General features: G+C 40.3%; 1 protein-coding gene across 3 annotated transcripts in view; it reads right to left on the bottom strand.

The window, feature by feature from the left end:
* Positions 1-25,161, bottom strand: part of sez6b (seizure related 6 homolog b) — a 225,338-nt gene that overhangs the window by 23,164 nt on the left and 177,013 nt on the right. For all 3 annotated transcript variants that reach the window (XM_038694227.1, XM_038694228.1, XM_038694229.1), the window contains exons 7-10: positions 20,026-20,192; positions 15,881-16,075; positions 14,951-15,089; positions 2,793-2,989 (exon numbers count right to left, since the gene is read on the bottom strand). In XM_038694227.1, the coding sequence (XP_038550155.1) occupies positions 2,793-2,989; positions 14,951-15,089; positions 15,881-16,075; positions 20,026-20,192 (698 nt within the window). The remainder of the gene's footprint in view (positions 1-2,792; positions 2,990-14,950; positions 15,090-15,880; positions 16,076-20,025; positions 20,193-25,161) is intronic.

Genomic DNA, 25,161 nt, shown 5'->3' with positions numbered 1-25,161 from the left:
TGAAACGCATTAGATACATCATGTTAATTAGTAAGCTTTAAAGGTGTTCATATGTGTCTTTGAACTTTGCACAGAACCAGGATAGCTGTTTCCCCCCCTTCTTCTAGTCTTAATACTAAGCTAGGTTAACCCCTCCCTGACTCCAGATAAGTATATTTTCCATAATGTTAAACTATTCCTTTAATAATCACATATCAGCATTTAATGTTGTCTACACTTCTTTGTCATTATATATAAGATCAGGAGGGGTCATGGTTATGGTAGGTTAGGCAACTAAAACATGTATTTAAAGTTTGGGATATACATTACATAACTGATATTTGTGTTACAGCTGGATTCCACAGGTTTTGTTCCGCCCTCTGCACAGTATCATATCCCACTGGAAGCTTTTCAGGAGTGTTTTGCCGCATTTTTGACTTGTGGCTTTTTTTGTGCTTCTACTACCCAGCACGGCTCTCTGCAGCCCAGTTTTGTCCTCTGCACGGCTTAATCCCCCACAGGAAGAGTTTCAGAAGCAGAGCGTTTGCCTGCATGACTTAGCTGACTTGCTCAGATTTAGTTGATTTGGTAATTTGGTATTTTCCTGACCATGAAGTTGTCTTCCCCATCTGTGTGCTATTTTGGTATCACAGAACCATGGCTGTTTCTGAAGCAACGTCACTCCACTGCCACTTTGGTCAATTTATCAAAAAGAGCAAAATTAAAAATACGGGGAAGAAATAAACAGAAATAATGAAATGATGCTTAAAAAATAAACTATAGTTTACAGTTTTTCACAATTGCTAAAACACACTAAACCCTATTCTCTGAACCAAATGCTCTGTGTCCTAAATCCATTTGTCGAATCAATCACTCTTTTGGCAAAAAGTTCAGGTAGTTGGACACTTTTTGCAAAACTCTGAATACATTGTCACACACTAAAACACATTTTGCACTTGTGTTGCAAAATGATAAATACGGGCAGCAAAAAACTACAACACAGATGTCATCGTGTTCACACATCAACTCATAATTCTACACACTTGTTTCTAATGATGTGATCAAACCAATATGTGGCCAAGTCCCTGTTTACAAGCAATTCATAAATGTTTACAGTCCACCTTGCAGCCCTTTCCTCAACCCGATAGAAGAGTTTTTCTCTGCCTGGTGGTGGACAGTCTATGACTAAAACCCATATACTAGGGAACAAACTCTTACATGCAATGAAATTGGCCTGTGGTGAGATGGGTGTGGATTGCTGCTTCAGTAAGGCTGGATCCAGCACACCAGAGGGTTTTTCCACCGTCGCATAGCAAGGGACAAGGGTGTTGCGGACGAAGTCGTCTGTCTGGACCCAGCACAAAGACGTGATGCTGAGGCAGAATGAATCTCTCATTGACTTTGATTTTGCAGCTGTGCAACATTTTTGAGTGTAATGTGCTTTTCATTTAGTTTTCTTTATTTTTGTGCAAGTGCTGAATAAACAGACAGTCAATACTGTATTACAGTTTTTTTACAACTGCTTACACACAAAATCTTTACATGTCACACGATTTTTGAAACCTCTCACTCAAAGAGCAAAACCACACGTCAAATCTCCAAAACCATACGCTGTTTCTTCACTCAGTTTTCAATTGCATAAAACACTTTTTTCAAAACACTACATACAATTCTCTACCTAAGACACAAAAGGAAGTGACCTGCTTTTCTTTTCCAAACACAATCAAAATGATACACTTATTCACCAGGTCACACAGTCACTCCTCACATGTGCAAACACTAACTGCTTAACTGATCACTAACCAATCACTGCTTTAGTATACAGCAGACCTATACATAGGTCAAAGGTCAAAGGTCAGATTACCTGTTTTTAACAATGGATGCCAACAATGGACAGAGAGCAAGGGGGGTAGGAGGGAGAGGCAGGGGACGACAACAAGGACAGGAGTTAGTAGGAAGAGTTAGTAGAAGAGGAGGAGGACGACGATGATGAGAAGGAAGAGGATGAGGGCAAAGAAGAGAAGGAAGGAGAGCCATCACTGATGAGATCAGGGCCACACTTATTGATCATGTGATCAACCACAGGTTGACAATGAGTGAAGCTGGACTGAGAGTCCCGCCCAACTTGAGTCGCTTTACACTGGCATCCATAATTTGAACGTTCAGAAATTAGAATAGGTATGCAACAATCTAATGACTATTTCAGCATTACTGAATTGTAAAATAATTATTTTTGGCAATAAAAGTAAAAAAATATTCTTTTTGTTTACATAAGTTTCTTTTTCTTGTATGTTGCTGTACACGACACTGTGTTACTGTTGCAACAGTAATGTTTTGCCAAATAAATGTTCTATTCCAAATACTGTAAATGTAAATCTGTTTCAACATTGCATTGGTATTTACAGTATACTTTTCAGCACCTCTCAGCAGATTACTTTCACTCTCAAACATTGTAAGGAAATGTACACATAAGCCTATAAAATACAAAAGAGCTTTAGATTTAGAACAACAGTGTGCAAATGGTATATTTAAAAATTTACTATTACAAAAAAAATGTTTAATTTTGGGATGTGTTTATGGCATTTTGAATGCAGTGTTTCATTTTGAAGGACATATGAAGCATTTTGCGTTTTGTGTGAGCAGTTTGGAGAATTGTGTGTAGAGTTTTGAAAAAAGGAGACATAGTTTTGAAAACGTGTGTAAGCAGTTGTAAAAAAAAAAGCAGTAGCTGGAAGAGCTCCCTGATGAGCAAGTCTTGAAGTTTAAATCTCTGTGTGGTTGTGTTATCTCTGAGCACTGGTTCCATGGCTTACCAAAGAAGTGGACTATGAAACCGTTGCCATAGCCATAGACGTTGGTGGCAGGGTCCGACTGGAACTGGATGGTGACATCTGCAGTGGAGGTATAGAGCTTGAATCGGGACTTTGATCCTCCATACTGACCCAGAACTTTAGCTGTAAGGTCGTCTCCATCATAAAAGGTCAACAGGTCATTCTTCCCAATGTTCAACCTGGAAAAGGAGACACACACAGAAAAGTCTGTATTCCATCTCGACCAGCTTCGAAACCATTTTGGTGATACAAAGCATTTTTTGTTTTATGTTCATTAAAAACAGGTGGATATAAATGTACTTCACTCCCTGCTCTCTCTGCTCTCATTGGCCCGACCTTAAAACTCTCTCTTGCAGTGAAAGATGTGCTCACAACCTACAGGTCAAACATCCCCTCTGTACACACCCTGCACATGCATACATAACTCTTTTGCCCGTGCCAGATGTCTGACATAACGTTAATGTTACGCTTCACAATGTATTCTTGCATTTTCAAAATGACAGTAATTGCACAAAGAGGGCCGTGAGAACTCCAGTTCAAACCAAGGTTACTTATTACTGAGACAGATTATTACATCATTCATGAGAGACAGAATGGTTTTTCCTTGCTCCTGAGGAGAACACTGTCAGAATAATAATGTGAGAAGGTGAGATCTTGCGGTTCTCATTATATTATATTTAGAGAATACTTATGGGGTTTTTCAATCTGGGTTTTATTCTTATATTTCTGAGCATTATGACAGGGGCCATGATAACATTTTACTCACCACTATGGTTGTAGAGATTATAGAAACATGGAAACCGGCAAGCACAACACTGACAGTGATTAGCTGACATTTCCCTCTGAGATGAATGAATCAATGTCATGCTGAATTACCACACACACTGTCACAGTTTAACTGTCAAAGGGCCATATATTTGTGCTGATTTTACCATAGCCTGTAGAGCTGGAACTCTCACAAACCTCAAAGCTGTTTAAAAATGTCACATGGGGCTGACCTATCTCTTTGTAGAGAGAATATTTAGAGCGTGGAAGAAATGGCTTAGCCCGAATAAAGCGGTGACATGCTCTTTGCTGTTGCTAATTAATCACCTGCGGCTACTGATAAAACTCATTAGCCAGCCTGAGATTGAGCTATTAATCACTATAGGAATGCTGGAAAATCAAAGGTTCAAGAGGCGTGCATTCAATCGACATATGACAAAGCCTAACAGAAGATGATTATTTTTTTTTACCACAGACTGGAGGAAATGGAAAGTACTTACAAAGCAACTTTATAGTCTTCTGACCACTCATGTCACATTCACCCCATTCACACACATTCATACACGAATGGCACCGCCTTCAGTTTATTTGTCACATACAGGGTAGAAGATCTTCCTGAGCCTCTCATTGCTGACATTGTGTATCTGGTACCTTCTTCTTGACCGCAACAGTGAGAAAAGGCTGTTATCCAGGTGAGATCCTTAACAATTCACCTAGCTTTAGTCTTACACCGCCTGGTGTTTTGTCCTTGAGGCAGTGTAGAGCACTGCCTACAGTATGTTCAGCTCAACTAACTACTCTTTGCAGGGCCTTGCGGTCCACTTCCATTGCTGGCATTGATGTTCCCCATCATGACTCTCTCATGGTGAAGGAGTATAAATTCCTCAGTATCTGAGGGGATACCCGGAACTTCCTCAAGCGTCTGAGGTGAAAAAGTCTCTGCCTTACCTTTCTTACAACTGAGTCAGTATGCAGAACCCAGGTCAGGCCCTCGGTGATGTGGACACCAAAGTTTGTGATGCTGTCCACCCTCTCCACTGAGAGACAGTTGATACAAAGTGGGGCGTAGTTCCTCCCCTGCTTCTTCTCAAAGTCCACTATCAGCTCCTCAGTCTTGCTGATGTTCAGGAGGAGGAGGGTCAGGTCCTCTACTTCCCTTAGGTAGGCCTTTTCACTGTTATCTGTTACCTGTCAGGCCCCCCACAGGTGTGTTGTCAGCAAGCTTGATGATTGTGTTGGAATCAAAAGTGGCTACACACTGGTATGTGTACGATGGGTACAGCAGGGGGCTCAAAATACAGCCCTGGGGTGCTCCATGTCAAGGATGAGGATGGAAGAGGTGTGTCTACCCACCCTCACCACCTGGGGTCTGCCCATAAGGAAATCATTGACCCGACAGGACTTTATACGATAAGTAAAATCCTGCATTCAGTAGGAAACTCATCTCATACAATGAAATGTCTCCTAATTAATGACATATTTCTATTGTCTTACATACAGTAACTTCAGATCTATTTTTTAATATTTGTTATTTCCCTAGTGGTGTCAGGTAGTTTATTTCATCTTAGACAAGCCTGACAGGAGAATGCTTATTTACCCTTCCCTAATATGGGTGGCTGTGGCTCAGGAGGTAGAGTGGGTAGCCTGTTAATCAGAAGGTCAGCGGTTCAATCTTCAGCTTTTATCAGCGGTATGCAGCAGAGAGAGTTCCACCTCCACTGTTGGCTGACTCCCATCACTGAGAGAGTCTGGAATCATCACTGATGTCCTTTAGTATCTTCATTTTAGTATCTTTCACAAGTATTCCCAAAGTATCTTTCTGAGACATGTCCCCATTCACTTTTTTGAAAGCTCACCTCAATAAAGCTCCAGCTCTTCAACAGAGCTAACACTTTATGAGTTGTAGGCTGCAGTGTGTGCTTATAGCATTCATGGTTTCTGGTTGTGAAATTATTTAACTTAAGAATAACCTTCTATTAGATACATGGTGGACTCCATAGGTCCAGTAAAGTGATACATACTGTGGACTGGATTTGGTTTTGGCCCTTCCCTTTGTACTGCTGTTGCAATTCTCCTTGACTGAGCTTCACTAAATATTTCTACTTAAGACATCCTGAGTTTCCTGAAACTTTGAGTCACTGAGCTAATATTATGTTTAAGCTGTTTTAGTGAAATCTATTTTAGGATTTTACAGTTTTTCTCAATTGTTTACACACAAATTCTGGTACTTGAGACACAATGACCACAACATGTAACTCATTCACCAACCCTCTGAACCAATTCTGCTAAACTACAAGCACAATTCCTGCTTTACACTCAAATTGCAGTTCTAAAACACACTTTTTTCAAAACACTACACACAATTCTCTGCTTTTGGCACAAGTTTCATGCAGAAAATATCTTGTTTTCACAAGTAACACACTGTCAAATATGCACACTGACTCATCACAAGGGCAAACACCCGTCACACAGTTTTCCAATTAGCAATCAGAGCTTTAGCATAAAAGGGCAACAGGTGAGGTCTTCAAAGGAGCAATGGATGCCATGTCAAGTATCTAGGAAATGTATACCTACTTTGTATTTACAGTATTTTACTATTTGTCTGGCAGAACTGAAAGATTACCAACACAAGGTGGTCGGGAACGTCTTCTGTCTCCTGAACAGGAAACTGAAATCATAAACATGGTCCTAGAAAACAACGCCATAACATTACAGCAAATACAAAGAAAAATAATAGAAAACAATGACATATTTCAAAATATTGATAGGGTAAGCTTATCAACACTGGACCGTGTGTTGCGCAGAAATTATCTCAGGATGAAGCAGGTCTACAGGGTGCCATTTGAACGCAATTCAGAAAGTCAAAGAATTGCGATATAACTATGTGCAAGTGAGTCCCACAATTGATGCATACTCTCAACACTGTATACAGTAAATTATGGTGGCTACAGTGGAGCACCAGTTCATCTTCATTGATGAGGTTGGGTTCAACATCACAAAAAGACGAAAGAGGGGAAGGAATGTCATCGGCCAGCGTGCCATTGTTGAAGTCCCTGGCCAGTGCGGAGGGAACATCACAATGTGTGCAGCGATTACCCACCACAGCGTCATCCATCACCATGCTACCCTTGGCCCCTACAACACCGCCCATCTGATCACATTCCCACAGGGCTGCTCTGGTTCGTAACTGGTTCACTGCCCACCGCACGCTTTTTAGTTGTTTATATCCCTCCATATTCTCCATTCCTCAATCCTATTGAGGAATTTTTTTCTGCCTGGAGATGGAAAGTGTGTGACCGAAATCCACAAACGCGTATACCTCTTCTCCAAGCTATGGAGGATGCATGTGGAGATATAGCAGCTGATGCTTTTCATGGCTGGAATCGCCATGCTAGGCGATATTTCCCCCGCTGCTTGGCCAGGGAAAACCTTGCTTGTGATGTGGATTAGGTGCTGTGGCCAGACCGCAACAGAAGAGAGGATGCAGCATAGTTTGTTTTTAGGTTTCTTTTTACTGTAACTGTGTACAGTAAATTCTTCTGCTGTAGTGTATGTGCAACTTTGTGTTGGTTGGGAATGGGATGTACACTGTGTACATTGTTTTTGTGGGACAAATAAAGTGTATTTGTGTGTTCTGAGTATAAAAACAATATTCTCAAATATTTTCCAACACACTTATGTATGTACTGTCTGTAGTAATGTACTGTCTGTAGTAAGTGAAACACTGAACAAAGAAAAGGCCTAAGTCATTATGATGAATGGAGAAGTGTTTTCCATTCATCATAGTGTTTTACATTGAGCACATTAGTGTTCAACTGGTTCTTATGAATGTCTATTCATATGATGGTTTGTGTGTGTGTCATTTGAAAACAAAATACCATTTTGAGAAGAAATAACATTGTTTTGAATGTAAAGTTTCATTTTGCAGGAGAATTAAAGGGTTTTGCCCAGTGTGTGTGTGTGTGTGTGTGTGTGTGTGTGTGTGTGTGTGTGTGTAGAGTTCTGAAATTGAGGCATTCTTTCAGAAAATGTGTGTAAACAATCGAGGGAAAAACTGTAACTTGAGTTTATAGGGTTATGATTTTCCAATATAAATCAATCTCTGTGGTCATTCAGAGGTCTGGACCGAAGATACCAACAACACAATCCAGAGCACATATAATGGAATCCTTACAGCTGAAAAATTATAGATATGAATGCTGATATTACAATGGTATGTTATTTCCTCTATTTTACTTTGTTTGTTCTGTTTCAAATACTCCAAATAAGTCTATCAGTGGTTTTATGTGTGTTGGTTTTACAGCATTACACAACCACCACTGAGAGGAACTACATAACGTCATCATTCAAATTCACTCTAGAGGTGTTCTCATTCTCAAAGGACAATTTCCATCCATTCCTTTATAAATAAGTCTCATTTCCAACTCTGAGACTAAAAATATTTCCACCTCAAAATGTTGCATGCATGTTGAGTAAATAGTCTCTGAAAATCATAACCCTACAAACTCAAGTTGTGATTTTACAATAGTTTTGACCTATAGAGCTTAAACATAATATAACCTTAAGTCCTACTCTTAAACTCACATCATGAGGTGAGACCTGTAAAAGTGGCTTCACCCTGATTAAGCTTGAGTCCTTCTGAAGGCCTACAGCAGGTCCTGACAAGTATAGTAAAATGAGTATGCTGCTTCTGAACTCATGGTGTTCCATTTTTATTTGATTGCTAACGGATAAAGCTTCTCACCTGCTCAGAGAGCGAGGCAGATTGAGAAATATTGTCGGCTGGCGTCAAATTTGTTGTGATTAAGCTAAACAAGGCTTTGTGCAGCTCTGCAGTGCATCTATAGAGAAAAATCAATCACAGCCTCCATTCCCTGACACTAATTTGATTTAGTTCAATTTGAAAAACCGGGGCTGAGTTTGGTTTGGCCACCGGGACCTGCTACCAACACATTTTACGACAACTATTGACTTTGTGATCTGCTATCTCTCCTACAGTTGGAAATACAGGATAAAAATATTTGGCGGTACTTTCCACAGCTTTTCTAAATATCTGAATGTCTTTTACAGGACACACTGGTAAAATCACTGCTGATGTTTAGCAGGTATAATGTTTACCATAGTTTAGCATTGTAGCATGCTAACATTAACTAGTTAGCACTTAAGACAAAGTAGCTCAGGCTGGTGGGAATATAATTAATCAGCCAGTTAGTTAAGGGAGCTCACTATCAAATGAAGCTGCACTTAGCAGCAGTTAGAGGTTACTTTAGCAACAAGTAAAGCTATCTGTCCATCAGGAAACTCCGTAAATAACAGAGTTGAGAGAGCAGGATGCCAGGGGTGACAGGAGCAAAACCAAGAAAACCATCTCTGTACTGTTTTCTCTGTATTCCATCCCTGTCGTCAAACTGGGCTTGGAGGCTGTGTTCGGGCTTGCTGCTTTGGTCTGAATCTGTGAGCTAACCACACCCTGTTCATTTGAATATAACCAGTGCTGTTTCTCCACCTTTAATTTGGTTTTATTTTAAATAATACATTTCCCATTTTAAAAATGTTCAGCAATAATTTTTTTGATAAACTTCAATCTTGTTTCTGCTCTCTGTCCAGCGCTGTGACTGCTCTGGTCAAGGTCACAAATTACTTACTGCTTGCCTCCAACACAGGCTTGGATTCAGTTTTGATTCTCTGTGATGTGTGCTCAGCCTCTGACACAGTGGACCATAACGTCTTAATCGACTATCTGAAAAACTATGTTCTGTGCCATCTGTGACGTGGCTCTGAACTTGTTCATCTGTCAAACAGGTCCTTCTCTGTAATGTTGGGGACAAGTCTCATCTCTTGCTCCCTTTTATTTACCATGCTACTCCTGGGGCAAATCATGCATGGACATAATATTGACTTTCATTGCTACGCAGATGACAGTCCCTTTGAAGTCTGGTACCGCCGATATATCTATGCCTCGCTGAAATTAAGAATTGGATGTCCAATCATTTCCTGCAGCTAAGTAACTCCAAATCCAAAATAGGTATTTCCCCCTCTGGCCCCAGCACTAGCAACATTAACAATCTCTCCTCTAGTCCTGGTGGCGTTCCTCTGGTTCCTCTGTAGATTTAGAAAAGGTCACCCTTGCTTTTATCTCCTCCAGACTTGAGACTAACTATGTGAAGTATCTATTGGGTGTTGTACAGTGGCAGTTAACCCCAAAATAAGTCAAATTCACCTAAAACACAAGAAACTTGAAATTAATCAAGTTCCTAAGAAAGATTCCCAAGAAAACACTGACCCTCGTCTCCGAAACCCCAGGTGCTAAATGTAGAAGCAAGCACTTTTCAATTTTCACTTGTCAAACAGAAACCTTTCCATAGCATATCTTCTCCACTCAGACCAATTGTAGCAGAATATTGAACACCCAGTTCTAAAGAATGCGTCAAAGTTCAACGTAGCAGTTTTATTTGACTTCAGAGCTGAGCAATGCCCAAACAGAAGATCACTAAATAAATTTAAAACTTCCCCATCATGGAACACAAAATGTAAAGAAATGACAAATATCTATCCTTGGCTCCTACCAAAGGAAAACAAAACACAAATGGCTTCTCACTCCTACTTAACCTACTACTAGGTGCTCAATATTTAAAGATTTCTATTTACAATGAACAGTCTTCATTAATAGATTCAAGCTCGTCACATTTATCAATCACTAAAGTCACTAAACCCACATCACTGAACTACACAAATCAAATGGCTGATCTGCAGTTGCTCTACTTACAAAGCCTTCACATAAATAAAACACACAACTAGAGACTGGCTCATTGTTGGTAGTGGCAGAGTGAAGAGGGCAGATTGTTGTCAGCTGGGGGTTAAGAAGGCTGCTGTCATCTATTGGACAAATGCAGAGGCAGCAATCACATCGAATGGACCAATCATAGGGGCCCACCTGTTTATCATTACACACTCACATACACACTGAGGGGGAAGAACAAACTGTCATCACAAAGCAAAATGACAAATATGACCCCGGGTCATAACATGTTGCTCAGTCAAGGTGTCTGTAATCCACAGGTTTACATTTCCAGATGCTGTGTGCTAGATGCAGGGGCGGACTGGCCATTCAGGAGCAATCCCGAACAGCCGGCCCATTTCAGGCCGAACCGGCCAGGGGTCAGGAGTTTTTACTTTTCAGTTTTACTTTATGATCCGTGACTCCGCCGGCCGACCAGTCTGCTGCAGCGAACACTGTCTGTGTCTCTGACTGGGCCATACCAATTCTTTCAATATGGTGGGGGTGTAGGAGCGGCCCCTCCCAGCTTGAACCGATCTTTGTGTTTGCTGAAATCTGATTGGCTAAACAGGGCCGATCAAAGAAGTTTACTTTCCATTTGGAGCGAGTTTAATCTCCAAACGTTTCGTCGGGGCTGAAGGGCTGTGTGATAGGCTCAATAGCTCGACGACAAATGTGGAGAAAAGAGGGAAAGAGGGAAAAGGAATGTGTGATTACGAAAAAATAAGAATTAAGAGGAAGAAATGTTGGCATAAGAGGCAGCTAAATGTGCCACATTAACCGAGGAATCTCTGTAGCCTATGTCTTTATGTATAGCATAATTAGCTGTAGAGGTGATGTTGATGAGGAGGGAGAGAAGGGACAGGAGGAGCAGCAGGAGGAGAAGGTAAATGGAACCAGACAAAGCAGAGAAAGGTACAGGGCCAGTGTGTTATTAGAATTAGAGAATGGATTATTGTAAGTCATATTTATTACTGATGTTCTTCTCATGCATAGGCTATGTAGCTGTACAATCAGTAAAAGCTGAGCCAGGGAGAGGCCTACTCAGAGATAAAGATGAGGGATTTGATTGTTATGCACACATATACACACTGCTGGATTTTATGGGAATGTATTGTAGTTTTTGAGTTTATTTAAGTAGATGTCTATGAAGATTCTCAGTCATCCAGGTCATAGTTATCCAACGAAGGTTAAAATCAAGGGCAACTGGACTTGGTTGAAGATACTGGAAGACGTTTCGTCCCTCATCCAAAGGACTTTGACTTTGAGTTTATTTAAGTATTTTAGCACTGACTCAGGTTTGCCTGACCTGTTATTGTTCAGTGCAGAGCTGCCTTGCTTATACAAACTGAAGAGGCAGGTGTCATCCTGAAGTTTCTTAAAGGTCTTCAGCATAATCTGATTCACTGTATACAACAAAAACACTAATATGTATTAATATAACTGCAGAAAATATTTATGTCCGCCCCCAAAAGTGCGCTCGCATAAAAGGCCTCTCCGTCTCAAAGTCCCGGGCTGAAATTCAGTCCCAGTACATCCCTGGCTAGATGTCTTGCGTGAGATTCACACGTAAGTTAACATTTTGTTACTTGGGAATACCACATTTGCATAGGTCTACGTGTACAAAATTCCCAATAAACCCAGACTGTGCAAGAACGGTGGTGTAGCAGAGCCTCTCAAGGTCAGTGGTTAGCTCATATCACCGTCGTCGTTGGAGGCAGCTTTGAGGGGTGAGATGCACTGGCTGTGATCATCCGCAGACTCGATCAAATTTTGATTCTAGTGCTCTGATGGACGACTACAATTTGGCCTATAGTGCCTCTCGTTGTTGTTCAAGCAGCATGGTAATGGCCTCCACTGTTAAACTACTTGACTTCACAGAAATATGACTTCACAGCTTTTGTGGTCATATTTCTGCAGTTGCTATAAATCCCCCCAAAAAATGCACTTTTCTCAATTTTAAGGTTGTTCATTTGAAAAAAATGAAGGGGTAACAGGAGATTGAGATTCTTGCATTAATTCCATGCAAACAATCTAAAATAATTTTACAATGTAAAAGCATGTCATTAATTACCGCTTTGTTACTGTTATGTAAAAAGGCAATGTTTTTATTTCTATCCAGAAGCGGTGCACATTAGTCTATACTTTGTGGGGGAGAGGGTGGTTTCAATCATTTTGCTTGCTTCACTTCACTTTAACCACAGTGCTCACTCCCTCCTCTTTTATTTGAAGACCATCCATAAAAGTAATTTGACACACCCCTGTGATAATGTATCTCCTGCCATTACGTAGATGGAGCAGAAGATATGTGCACATGTGCACAGGTGTCTGTGTGGACTGTGATGAACCAATAACCAGGGAACTTGTTAAAGGCCTCATATATCTCTGTACACTGTAACACCGAGAGCTCAGGGAGAACAGCTGTTACTGAAAAGCTTCATATAAATGCTCAGACACCTGCTAGGCATATGTTCAGACGGCGAGGATGTGTTGTGCTAGATTAGAATGCTTCTCTCTGTGGAGATCTCTATTTTGGTAAAATCCCATGAGTGCTTTCTGGGAAACTGGACCACAGTATGCTGACACCTCAAGTTTAGTTTCAGCTACAGACTTTTCACAGTTTATCCCTGTATACACAGATTCTCACAATACAAACAATGAACAAGGCTAAAATTCTAAATCCCCACTAACAATCCATGAAGGCTGCAATATTTATCACATGCCACAACACAAAACACCAGAAAGATATTGCTTTTATAAGCATCCAGGGGGCTACAATTTAAATGTTGACCTTACTGTTGTACTCCAGACCAGATTATGCAAAGAATGAGTTTGACTTCCAAAGTGGTGTTTGACACAATCACGTTAGTGGTTGTCACTTCAGACGTCAGTGGTTTTGACTTCATTAAAACTCAAAACCTTACATCAGTCTACACTAGACTAATGCGTTATGATGAAATTAATTATTGTGCTTTCCAACAATCCAATTAAAAAAAGGTACATGGCTGAATTGTTGCACTACCCCTGTCCTATGTCACATTTAATTTCATTGATTGGCTAGTAACAGGTCACCACATGTACTTAATGTACATGTGGTGACCTGTTACTAGCTGGTACAGCTGAAAGGCCTGTGTGGTTGTGCTAGTGCTGAATACCAGAAACATACATCCCGGTATCTCCTGAGAAATCCTGTCAAAATCTGTTCTAGTTTCCTGAGACAAATCCCAGTGGAACCCCTCAATTTTTAGCGTCTGTGTGCACCTATATACTGAACTGATCATGAACACTTGCATTCAACTGTGGTAGATAGAGTCTAACCTGAATTGCCATTATTGCAGTAATCTGGATGTGTTTTACATGAATTAGTTTCTTCCAATTCCTTTTTATTTTAAAAATGGTAGTTTATTATTAAACAAGTACAATATATGTGGCTGTCCTCTAAGCAGACAGTTCAACAAATGGCTTAATAAAAAATTACCTGGCACTTCTATTAGGTGAGACAGGTGTGTCAGAGGGAGATGAGCAGGTAAAAGGTTGCAAAGACTCCCACAACTGAAACACCATGAGAGAGAGATTCAATTGATATGAGCGCTCATTTACTTTACACCTCCTTGCAATGGCAAGTTTGCAGAAAATCATTTGTTAACTTAAAATAAAAAAGGTTAACCATTCTTTTCACAAAAACATAGGTATAATATTATAGGTAACAGGATGACAACACATGTCATCTTCTCCTTGTTTTGGTTCCATATTAAACTAGTTTTTACACAGTAGTATTGTCTAAATGTTTTCACAGGGTACCTTCACTTCTATTGAAATCACCTGCTCTGCTAAATGAACAGCAGCAATTACTTATGTTGACAGACATCCTTTTAAAAACCAGAGGAAGCCATTAATCAATGTTTCTCAAAGTACAACAAGAGCACAGGTGCTGTTCAGAGAGAGAGAAAGAGAGACAAAGAAGGAGAAAAAACAGAGCTTAAGATGCAACCTATGCAAATGAGCCCTCCTTAATTTGCTTGCAAATGGCAAATGATTTTCTACGGCTGACTGACTTATCGGGCCCTGACACGGCGGGGTGTGTTGTTCTGTTTCTTCACCTTGGCACTGCAATCACAGGAAACACACACTCCCTTGCTGCCTTGCTGTACACTTGCACCCTCTACTCCACACAGCAGCCATTACAGGAGTGGGGGGAAGAGTGAGAAGGGTGGTGGTGGATGTGGGGGGCTGCCAAAACAAACCCTCCCTGATATAATTAGTTTTCTCCACTGCACCTAATTAACCTTTGTCTGTGTGGCACTTACGCATCTCATTCACAAGCCAAGCACTCTTTCATTAGCAGCGTGTTGTGTTTTTAATGTGTTTTACCAGTCATGGTGAGGTAGCTCTTTGTAATCTTCTAACTGCTTCTATGGTGCTGTTTGAAGCTGGGGACTGGCATGCGTATAAGAACAGGAGATGAAGTGGGTTTTATGATGATTAGATTCAAAGAAGCCAATGAAAGCCTTTGTAGTGATGTGGTTTCATGGAAATCAAAGGTCAAAGGTGACAAGGCAGATCAAACTTGTGGAACACGTGGAAGGTAGATACATACACTTGAATGTCCAGCATGATCCTCTTATCCTCCTCGACATGGACTCCCCAGATACAGTCCTGGCCTTTATCGTAGGCTTCAGGCCAGTTAGGCGACAGCACCACTCCAGCTGAATCTGTGATCTCACCACTACACACAGCTGGAAAATGCACACATACACAACCATCCATATTAAGACAGGCAATGCTGAGTGTACGTACAGTTCTTTTTATCAGCACACATACAGCAACAAGTTTCTGTGCCAGTACCAAAATTATGCTAAACTATACTGTCGGAAATATAGATGTTTTTTCTACAGGTTTAACATTCTCAAATGTTAAGTGCTATCTAAACACAAGCAGCCACACAAGAATGTGTGCACTGGATTTGACTTTCATTCATTTACTTTAAGTGTTTATTTCACCTGGATGACTATGATTCCTTTGTTGTAATCAAGTATAAAATAAAGTCCATTAAAGAGCAAAAAAACCAGCCAATCTATTTGTTGCAGTACTGAATGGTATCCATAGCAATCAGTGTGGCTGTGTGAACTATAGAGTTGTACTGAAACACTGAGGGATGTACATGAACAGTTTATGTGAAAATGACCTGATCTTTTTTTATTTCAATCTCTGTTTCAGGCCAGTCATTTGTTGCATATTCGCAGCAGTAAGTTGTTCTCGGATCCTGTGTGATCTAAATCATACTGTATTCTTGTGTGTTTGCAGACTTAAACACCCATCGTTAGTAAAGTTGTACCCGACCGGCTATAACTGTACCAACAGCCATGAGTCCTGCTGAAAGGTCATTGGTACTGGCCCAATGTCTATTCGTTTTAAGTTAATTGTGTCAGATAAATGCCAAAAATAAATGTGTGATTAAAAACAGGATGTAACTGAATGTGGATGGTTCACTACAGTACACACAAAACACATACACAGACATACTGACCTCTGCAGGCAGGCTCGGTCTCATTCCACTGGGGATTGTTAGGGTCCATGCATTCAATGGTGATAGAACCCTGTTCCAGAGTATAGCCCGGGTCACAGGCAAACTCCACCACAGCTCCCACTGCCCAAGTGTTGTCACTACTGGTCAGGTTACCGTACTTCACAAAGGGCTCGTAGCAGTGGCCTGCTGAAAAGGCTTTGGCACAAAGACATGCTCAGTGTTGGAGTGGACTCAGCTTTTACCCAAAAAATTGTGAGTAGCTATGCTTGCCAAAGGAGTTAGCATCTCCATAAATGATATGGCTAAGAGGCTACGTGACATTTCTAAGGTCCTTAATAAATTGCCAAATCCAACAGTTAATGCAAATATTGCATTTAGAAACAACGGGCTAGTAATCAGATTTATATCAAGGGCCCTGGTTTCCTGTGAGGCACAGTAAGAAAAAAGTCATATGATAACAAATATGTGAAGCTGTGTTATAGGACAGTGTTTGTTTCATATATTCAGGGTTTTGAGAAGATCTACTACTTGGTTTTGACATTGTGGTTCCTTGAGGATGAACTGTAGGCTAACACCTGAAAAATCAGCCACGACTGTTCATTGTATATAGTGCTAACTAGCAAATGTTAAAATGCAAAAACCTTAAACTAAGATATTAACCGTGGTAAACATTACCTGCTTAACATCAGTACGTAAACACTTATTGTGAGCATGTTAGCATGCAGACCTTTTATCATTTATCTGTTCCTTATGCAGCATTAATTTCAAGGGCGGGAAAACCTCTTGTTTTACAAACTTGCGGATATTCATACATTATCTGGTTACTCCCACTGCTAGAATTGTAGTCACATCATTAAAATAGCCTAACTACTTCAAACTGTGTTTATTTTATTTAAGACATGGCATTAAATTACAGCAAGGGTTCCACTGTAATAGGATTGCTAGCTGCCTTTGCATCTCTTTTATCCACCAAACTGACTGGCACATCTCTGTGAAGTACACTTTTACAGGATCTTGTTATGGTTAACAATTAATTTAATTAATGTTATTGGTCAACCTCCGCAACTAGGTTGTTACCTATATTACAATAAAATGGCATACAGAATTGCTGAAATAAGGAATTAACTGGATAAAACAAGGCATGAAAGCAATCCAAAATAGTTCTTTACTGGGCAGGACATTATTGTGAGCATGGCAAGGCAAAGCAGTGGTGGCAGTCTTTACTCTTGGTACTTCTACTCTTGGCCCAATCAGTAGTATGGCTGGGAATCTCTTGGTACCAGACTGACAACCTCTAAGCCTGGTATCCTTTGCAAGCTATATCCGTTGGGGCACGTATGAAGCAGTGAAGCACACCAGGACGGGGAAATAGTAACACCAGTGAAAGTGGCCTCCCTTGAGGTATTTATATCCGGGGGACGATGTGGGAAGTAACTGCATTGGCCAAATTGCATGTGTGAGGTAATTTAAGCTACTGGTTACACTTGCATTGCTCCGAATGGACACACTATTGAAGATGTAATGACAGTTAGAAATGGCTGATGGAATGCTCATGAAGGAAGTTAGGTGTCTATCAGGATAAAAGAGGGACCATCAAATGTGTTAGAGATGAGCTGAACAGCATTAGGTCCTGTTAATGGCCATAATGAGTTCTGTTGCTCCCTTTGGACTTAATCCCATTTGCAGCAGTGAAGCGAGGCCTAAGCAGATTACACTGATTGTATTTCCAAGTGGTCCTCTTAGACCAGAGACGAGCCGCCTATTTGATGGTGAGTGCTGAGACAAATGTGAGGACAAAAGATAAGGGAAGCTAAGTGATATCTTACCCTAACCTTTAGATAAATCCTTGTTCTTTGAAACAGTGTAAGTTATCGTATAATACATCATGGATTCTCGTGTATAAGAGTATGCTGGTAGAAGCTGCAAGTTGATATTTTGTACCTGAAAGACTGTCCTTAATTATTTCATTCCCAAGCAACAGAGAGGCAAAAAGTAAGACATAACTCTGCTGGAGGACTACACTGAGAGTGTCTCTCTATTCAGTGGCTAAAAGCAACAGATATAAAAGGAAAAAATAAAAGGTACCTTTCAGATAGTTATGGATGTGTTTAAATGCGCCCAATAATGTATTTATTCCACAAACTGCAATGACGGCAGTAATGAAAAGGAAAATTGTTTTTGATCGTCTAAAGAGTAGAAATGGGGCTTTTTCCCCATTCCCAAATGTAATCAAGTTTCTGTGCCAATACCAAAATTATGCTAAAATATACTGTCTGAAATATAGATGTTTTTTCCACAGGTTTAACATTCTCAAATGTTAAGTGCTATCTAAACACAAGCAGCCACACAAGAATGTGTGCACTGGATTTGACTTTCATTCAGTTACTTTAAGTGTTTATTTCACCTGGATGACAATAATTCCTTGATATTATTATTATAACTCATTAATTCATTATTATTCCCCATTCCCCTTTCATTGAGGAGATATTAGGTTTATGTTTTCCAGTCCAGTTGCAGAATGAAGCAGTGAGTGAAAGCAAACTTGTGAGGCTGGCTGGGATGTTGTTCTTTATGCGCTGGAGAAGCAGTTTCTCAAAGCACTTCATCAGAATGGGGGTTCAGACTAGAAATTGCAGACATTCTAGGTACAAGAACAATGGTGGCTGTCTTGAAGCAGGTGGGACCCCGCTCCTGAAGAGGTGAGATGTTGAACATGTCAGTAATAACATCAACTAGCTGATTGACACAGGTTTTAAGTTCACAGCCAGGGATGTTATCAGGCCCCTGCTTTTGTAGCCTGTGATGTTTTTGATTGCCGGCCACATATTTTGGGTGTTGTTGGTGTTGGCTCTGGATAGAGCCCTCACCTCTTCATGCATCCTGGCCTTTTAGTTGGGCATTGAATTTAATGTCTTAGTGATCACCACATCATCAACACATTTGCTGATTTATGATGTCACTGATGGTGTATACGCCTTAAAGTTAATGTTGTTATCCTGAGTAAAACAGTCCTGTAGAACTGCTGTAGATTCATCTGTCCACACCGTAACTGTCTTTTGTGAATGGGTTGACTTTTTTTAATCAGCAGGGAAAAAAGATCTGATAACCAAAATGAGGATGGGGAGGTGGTATTGTTTCTACAGGTGTGGGTGTGGACTTGTTTATGAAATTTAAGTGAAACATTCTGTGTGACAGCGAATATGAGTAGAGCAGAGGAAAAGGTTAAAAGTCAAGTTGGCAGTTTAGTAGTTAATGTAAAGTGTATGTTGCAGTTTGTCAGTGAAAGAAAAGCTGTGTGCTGTTTCCCAACTGCAGGAAAAGTGAAGGGGTCATCGCATTGTCTCATTGAAAATGACATCAGGCAGTTTTGCATGGGAAAAGTTCAGGGGGTACTATCTGTAGTGGAAAATGAAGTACAGAAAAGTACCTGGTACCAAAAGCTAATAGAGTCAGGTTAAGTGAAGTGGAGCTGTACCAGGCAGTGGAAACACCAGAGGATGACTACATCCATTCTTTCAAATTTGAGTCTGAGGGAATGTAAAAAGCAGCAACAAAAACACTGGGCAACTCCCTGGGCAGATAGTAAAGTCGACATCTTAACAATAAAATCACTAGGGAACATTGTCCATTAACTTTAAATGTGTTTGAGCACCAACTATCATTGATGTATAAAGAGTCCACCTCCCCTCTTCTTACTTTTTACTTACTCTTGTGCTTAAAAAAACAGTCTCGGATTTCCCACTGCTGAGTGTTATTTCATTCATTTTATTTATATGACTTGGAACTACAACTTCATCTCATTATACAGTGCTGTGTTGTAAAATGATAAATAAATCTATATTTTACTTTGTACCTTTCCTGAGATTGGACAGCCAGAAGTAGGTTGGGTAATGGAATAGCCTTGGGTCCAAGCTGCGTTAGCTTAGTCCTAATCCCGGCTCTCTTCCCCCATCTTTCTGTGGCGATTGAAACACTTGCCATGACATTTGTTTCAGCATCGTCTCCAGGTTCTGACTGATGCTAAGCTGTTTTTTCTCCAAATATTTACAATTTGTGACATCAAGCAAAAGCCCACATGATCTTAGCATGAGAAACATCATGTCACCACGTCCTGTACTTCATTTAATCACAGCTCTGATGCATACCTTGATACCTGATGGCAATGCCAGTGGATGTGCCTGTAGCGTCTGTGGTCAGCTCAATGAAAAGATGCCTAGATGCGCTGAGTAGACCTTCATTGGGCAGATACTCCACCTCGTATGAATCATACAGGGCTGCTGCGTCAATGCTGTTGCCATTCTTGATCAGCACCCTGGAAGAAAGTGAACAAAGAATCATTTAGCAGCATTCATTTAACATGATTACTAACTAAAAGGAGTTTGACGAGATATCGGGCCACGTGATGTCGCAATATTAAAATGTGATAATGTCTGATAATGTCGACTTGCTGCGCGAATTACACCCAGCTGATGCGACACTGGCATATGTTGCCAGACAGTTTGTTGCCAAGGGGCACAGAGCTGGTAGAGTTTTGCAAAATCTGAAGAGGAACCTTGCTCTATTTGGGACTGTGAGGTGCACTTTATCAGAGGTGCTGAAGTTGATATGTGTGTGGATTCTGCCTGATCACAAGTGTTTTCAGTTGGTTTCTGTTTCCACCTTTTTGTCCCATCCAGTTCTGTGTCATGTCAGTCTGAAGGGGATACTACCATATCAGCAGAGAGGTTTTACTGCTTTGAAGATTTCTTAAAAAGGGTGTTTGTTCTTGGTTCTTGGTGCGTTCCTCGATTATTTGGTTTCGAAACCGAATTGGAAAGACCAAAAAATCAAGTTGTTTTTCCTTTTCCGTTTTAAAACAAAAAAAGACATCAGTTTTGTTTTTCTGTTTTAAAACCAAAATGGACACAGCAACAGTGACACAGCAAACATGAACTGTTACACGGAGTAAAAGGTTCGGGTTCCCAGAGGGAACGATCACTGACTGACCAGTGTGCCTTTTCCACTGGCAACACAACTCATAGTAGGTCTACCGGAGAGGGAGCGGGGCGCTGCACTGTACAGGGTGAGGGAGAGGAGGTCACGGGAGCGACCTGGTGCGTGGCGGACGGTCAGTGATCATTCCTCTAGTTGGATGAAGCCTGACACAGACCACAGCTGTTGCAAACAACAGGTGTGTAATTACTCTCACTGCCAGAAGAAGAGACAAAAGTTCCACAATGTAGTTTTAAAGAAGACCTATTATGCTTTTCCATATTTTATGAGTTATCTACAATGTTACAATATTGGATGTTCATGTTAAACATGGCCAAAGCTTCAAATTAAAGTTAAAGTATTAAAAGAAATCCCTGTGAGCCAAAACCTCAGATTTCCTCCTGTTCTGAACGCTCTGTTTTTAACAGCTTTTTCTACCAACGGCTGTGACACACGGAGCTAGGCGAAGCCGGTATTCCATATATGGTCATTTGCTCCGCACAGCAACATGCTTCAGGTCTTGGCCAATCAGAAGACAGCTGTGAGGGGGGGGCCTTAAAGAGACAGGAGCAAACAGAGACTGAAATGAAGGCCTACATGAAGGGCCAGTGTAAGATAGAAAGTTATTTTTTTGGACTTTGAATGATGCAAAGCTGCCTACAGGAGTCACAGAACTATAATATTGGACTGGAAATGCAGTATAATAGGTCTCCTATTGTGAAAGAGAAGCTATCATAATGCACAAAAAATTATTACAAATGTTTTTTAAAAAATACGAATAAAACATTTGAACAATCCATCCAAACCAGATGTGCAAAATGAAAATAAAAAGTAGGTGCTAAACATTCCAGTAGTTATTTCTTCTACATTTACTCAGCTGTGATGCACCATGACATTAGCAACAGTTACAACCTTGATGTAAAATGATAAATAAATATACCTTGTACTTTCTACTTTCTACATGGGATCCACCAAGTTACAAAGAAAATTAACAAAATGTAGCACAAGTTTCATAAAGCTGCACAAACAAGCAGAGGCCCAGCTCTTAGATCTTCATTATAAAATAGATGAAGTTAGTAATTTTCCTCCTCCTATGGCAATTTACCCAAAAGTCTCAAAACGCCAAAATGGACAAACAGGTATCAATGTATAGACTTGTTACTGGATAAACAGTTGAGAGTATTTTAAAAACCTGGCAATTACAATAAAATGGAAGTTTATGTTCATTACTGGAAAATGTTAAGAGTGAATCTTGAAGTGAAAGATCTGTCTGTCTATCAGCAGCTGGTACAAAGCAGCATATTTCTAAACATAGTTATCGAACACTATGAAATTTTGTGACATTCATGTTGGCATGACCCCATGACCCTCCCTCTAGCCCCACCAGCAGGCCCAGTAGGAGTAATCTCAGTCCGGGGCTCTCCCTTCTCTCGAACCAAGCGCATGTAGGCAGTTGAAAGTGAGTTACCATGGTTTACAAATTATAAGTAAGAGTAGCCGAATTGGAAAAACCTCCCTATCAGCCTCCTAGTCGTAATTATGAGTCTGAGATTTTGGGAATTTCTGATGATGACGATGTCTCCCACTCCTACTGTAAAAAATATACAACACTGGCAAAATGGATGCAGATCCTACATCACTGACAGATACATTAAATAAAATCAGATATTAACAGATTCTGACAACTCATGCAATTGAAAATGTATTTATTGATCATTTTAAAAGTAGCTATACATGTTTGTTTGAATCTGGATTCACTTGTTGCTGAACTGCTCCAACTGACTATTTAAATTGTGAGACTATATGGTGGGTGTGGGGGTAACCATCCTGAAAAAGACTCCCAAGTCAGAATAACACAAGGAGTTCTTCCCACTACTGGCATTGTGTGATTGCACCATGATTCACAAGCCATCAGATGATCAGACTCATTGTAAACAAGACAACAGTTTAACCACATGGTGATGGGAGAGCACGCTTCCACAGCTGAGCTGACCAGTACAGTCACTGGTGTTTTTTGCTACAGCTGGGAACAACTGTGGCAGTGGGTGCAGGAACTACCAAAGGGAATGTAGGAGAGGAGTGAATACATCGCCAAGAGAGAGGTCAATGTGCACGGGTACGATGGAGGGTCCAGGTCAATGGGAGGCGGGTCACCTCTGATGCTGATCCATGTTTCCTCCTCAAGCAACTAAGGGCAAACGGGCTTCAGTCGTGTGTGAGGCCTGCTGTGTTTTAATGAAACTTCACAAAATTATACAATTTCTATTTCCTCGCTTCGAGTCGCAGTGTTAGGTGATCCTATGAGAATGGATCATGATCGCGATGAAAGCTGGTGGTGTATGTATCAATGTAAACAAGAGATGGTGCAAAAACTATACACTATTGAGCTTCTGTCCTCGTCTTATAGACCTTTCTACCTCCCTCCAGAGTTTGGACAGTTATTCATTACTGTTGTTTATATTCATCTGAAGGCAAACACCTGAGCTGCTGCAGATGTAATATACCTGATACCCCCAAATTTTCAGGATTTCACTGGATGTTCCATAAAAACATGTACGGGCTCACTTTCCCCACTATTTTATGTGTTCCACTAGAGGAGAGAGGAAACTTGAGAGGACACTCGCTTTGGCAACATAAAAGATTCGTATAGGGGTTAGCCAAAATGACTCAGACCCTCTGAATGAACAGCCGCTTAAAACCAGAAAGCCTTATTTGAGAACCATCCAGATATGAAATGATGAATCAGTGGATTGTGGTAAGACTATATACTATTTTTGTGTAGACAATTTTATACCAACAAAATGTAAAAAGATTTTACATGAAAGATTTTTTTTTTAAAGCAAAGCTTTCAGCAGGGTGATAGCACACAGGCTAGAGTTTTACAAAAGGAAATTAGGAAATTCAATAGGTGTCAACATAAATATAAGATAGAAAGGAAAGTGAAGGATAACTTATAGAGCCACAGCTCTATTGAGCCAAGTATTCCCATAGCTCTTAGTAGTTATGACTTCATGACCTTCTTTAATGATAAAATTCTAACTATTAGAAACAAAATTCACCAAGACCTGCCCTCAGCTGGCACCGACTTATCTCTAAACTCAGGAACCTTAGAAACAGCTGTAAAACCAGATACATGTTTAGACTGTTTTGCTTCACTCAATCTTTACAGACTAACTTCAATAATTTCTTCATCTAAACCATCAACCTGCCTCTTAGACCCCATCCCGACTAGGTTGCTTAAAGATGTTTTACCCTTAGTCAGCGCTTCTATACTAGATATGATCAATCTGTCTTTATCAACAGGCTATGTACCACAGTACTTTAAAGTAGCTGTAATTAAACCTCTTCTGAAAAAGCCCAAACTTGATCCGGATGTTTTAGCCAACTATAGACCTATATCTAACCTTCCATTTCTCTCTAAGATCCTGGAGAAAGCAGTTGTTTAACAGCTGTGTGACTTTCTACAGAGCAATAGTTTATTTGAGGATTTTCAGTCAGGATTTAGAGCTCATCATAGCACAGAGACAGCACTGGTGAAAATTACTAACGACCTCCTAATTGCATCAGACAAAGGACTTGTCTCTGTACTGGTTTTATTAGATCTTAGTGCTGCATTTGATACCATTGACCATCAGATCCTATTACAGAGACTGGAACATTTAATTGGCATTAAAGGAACCGCTCTAAGCTGGTTTAAGTCTTATTTATCAGATCGATTTCAGTTTGTACATGTTAACAATGAGTTAGCTCCATGCACGCCAAAGTTAGTCTACAAGGATCTGTGCTCGGACCAATCCTCTTCACTTTATATATGCTTGCTTTAGGCAATATTATCAGGAAACACTCCATAAACTTTCATTGTTATGCAGATGATACTCAGTTATATCTATCGATCAAACCAGATGAAACTCATCAGTTAGCTAAACTTCAAATCTGCCTTCAGGATGTTAAAACCTGGATGACCTGTAATTTTCTAATGTTAAAGTCAGATAAAACTATATATATAAAAAAGTTATTGTTCTGGGGCCTAAGCACCTCCGTGTCGCATTATCTAAAGATATAGTTTCCCTGGATGGCATCGCCCTGGCCTCCAGCACCACTGTGAGGAATCTTGGAGTTATCTTTGATCAGGACATGTCGTTTAAGTCTCACATTAAGCAAATTTCAAGGACCGCCTTCTTCACCTACGTAATATTGCGAAAATCAGGAATATCCTGTCTAAAAATGATGCAGAAAAACTAGTCCATGCATTTGTTACTTCTAGGCTGGATTACTGCAATTCCTTATTATCAGGCTGCTCGAAAAAAAAA

The sequence above is a fragment of the Micropterus salmoides genome, unplaced genomic scaffold, assembly GCF_014851395.1.
Source record: "Micropterus salmoides isolate LMB-PRFRI ecotype aquatic unplaced genomic scaffold, ASM1485139v1 Ms_hic_scaffold_3, whole genome shotgun sequence".
Classification (NCBI taxonomy): domain Eukaryota; kingdom Metazoa; phylum Chordata; class Actinopteri; order Centrarchiformes; family Centrarchidae; genus Micropterus; species Micropterus salmoides.
Note: the sequence above shows the minus strand (reverse complement) of the source record. Positions and strands in the feature narration are given on the sequence as shown.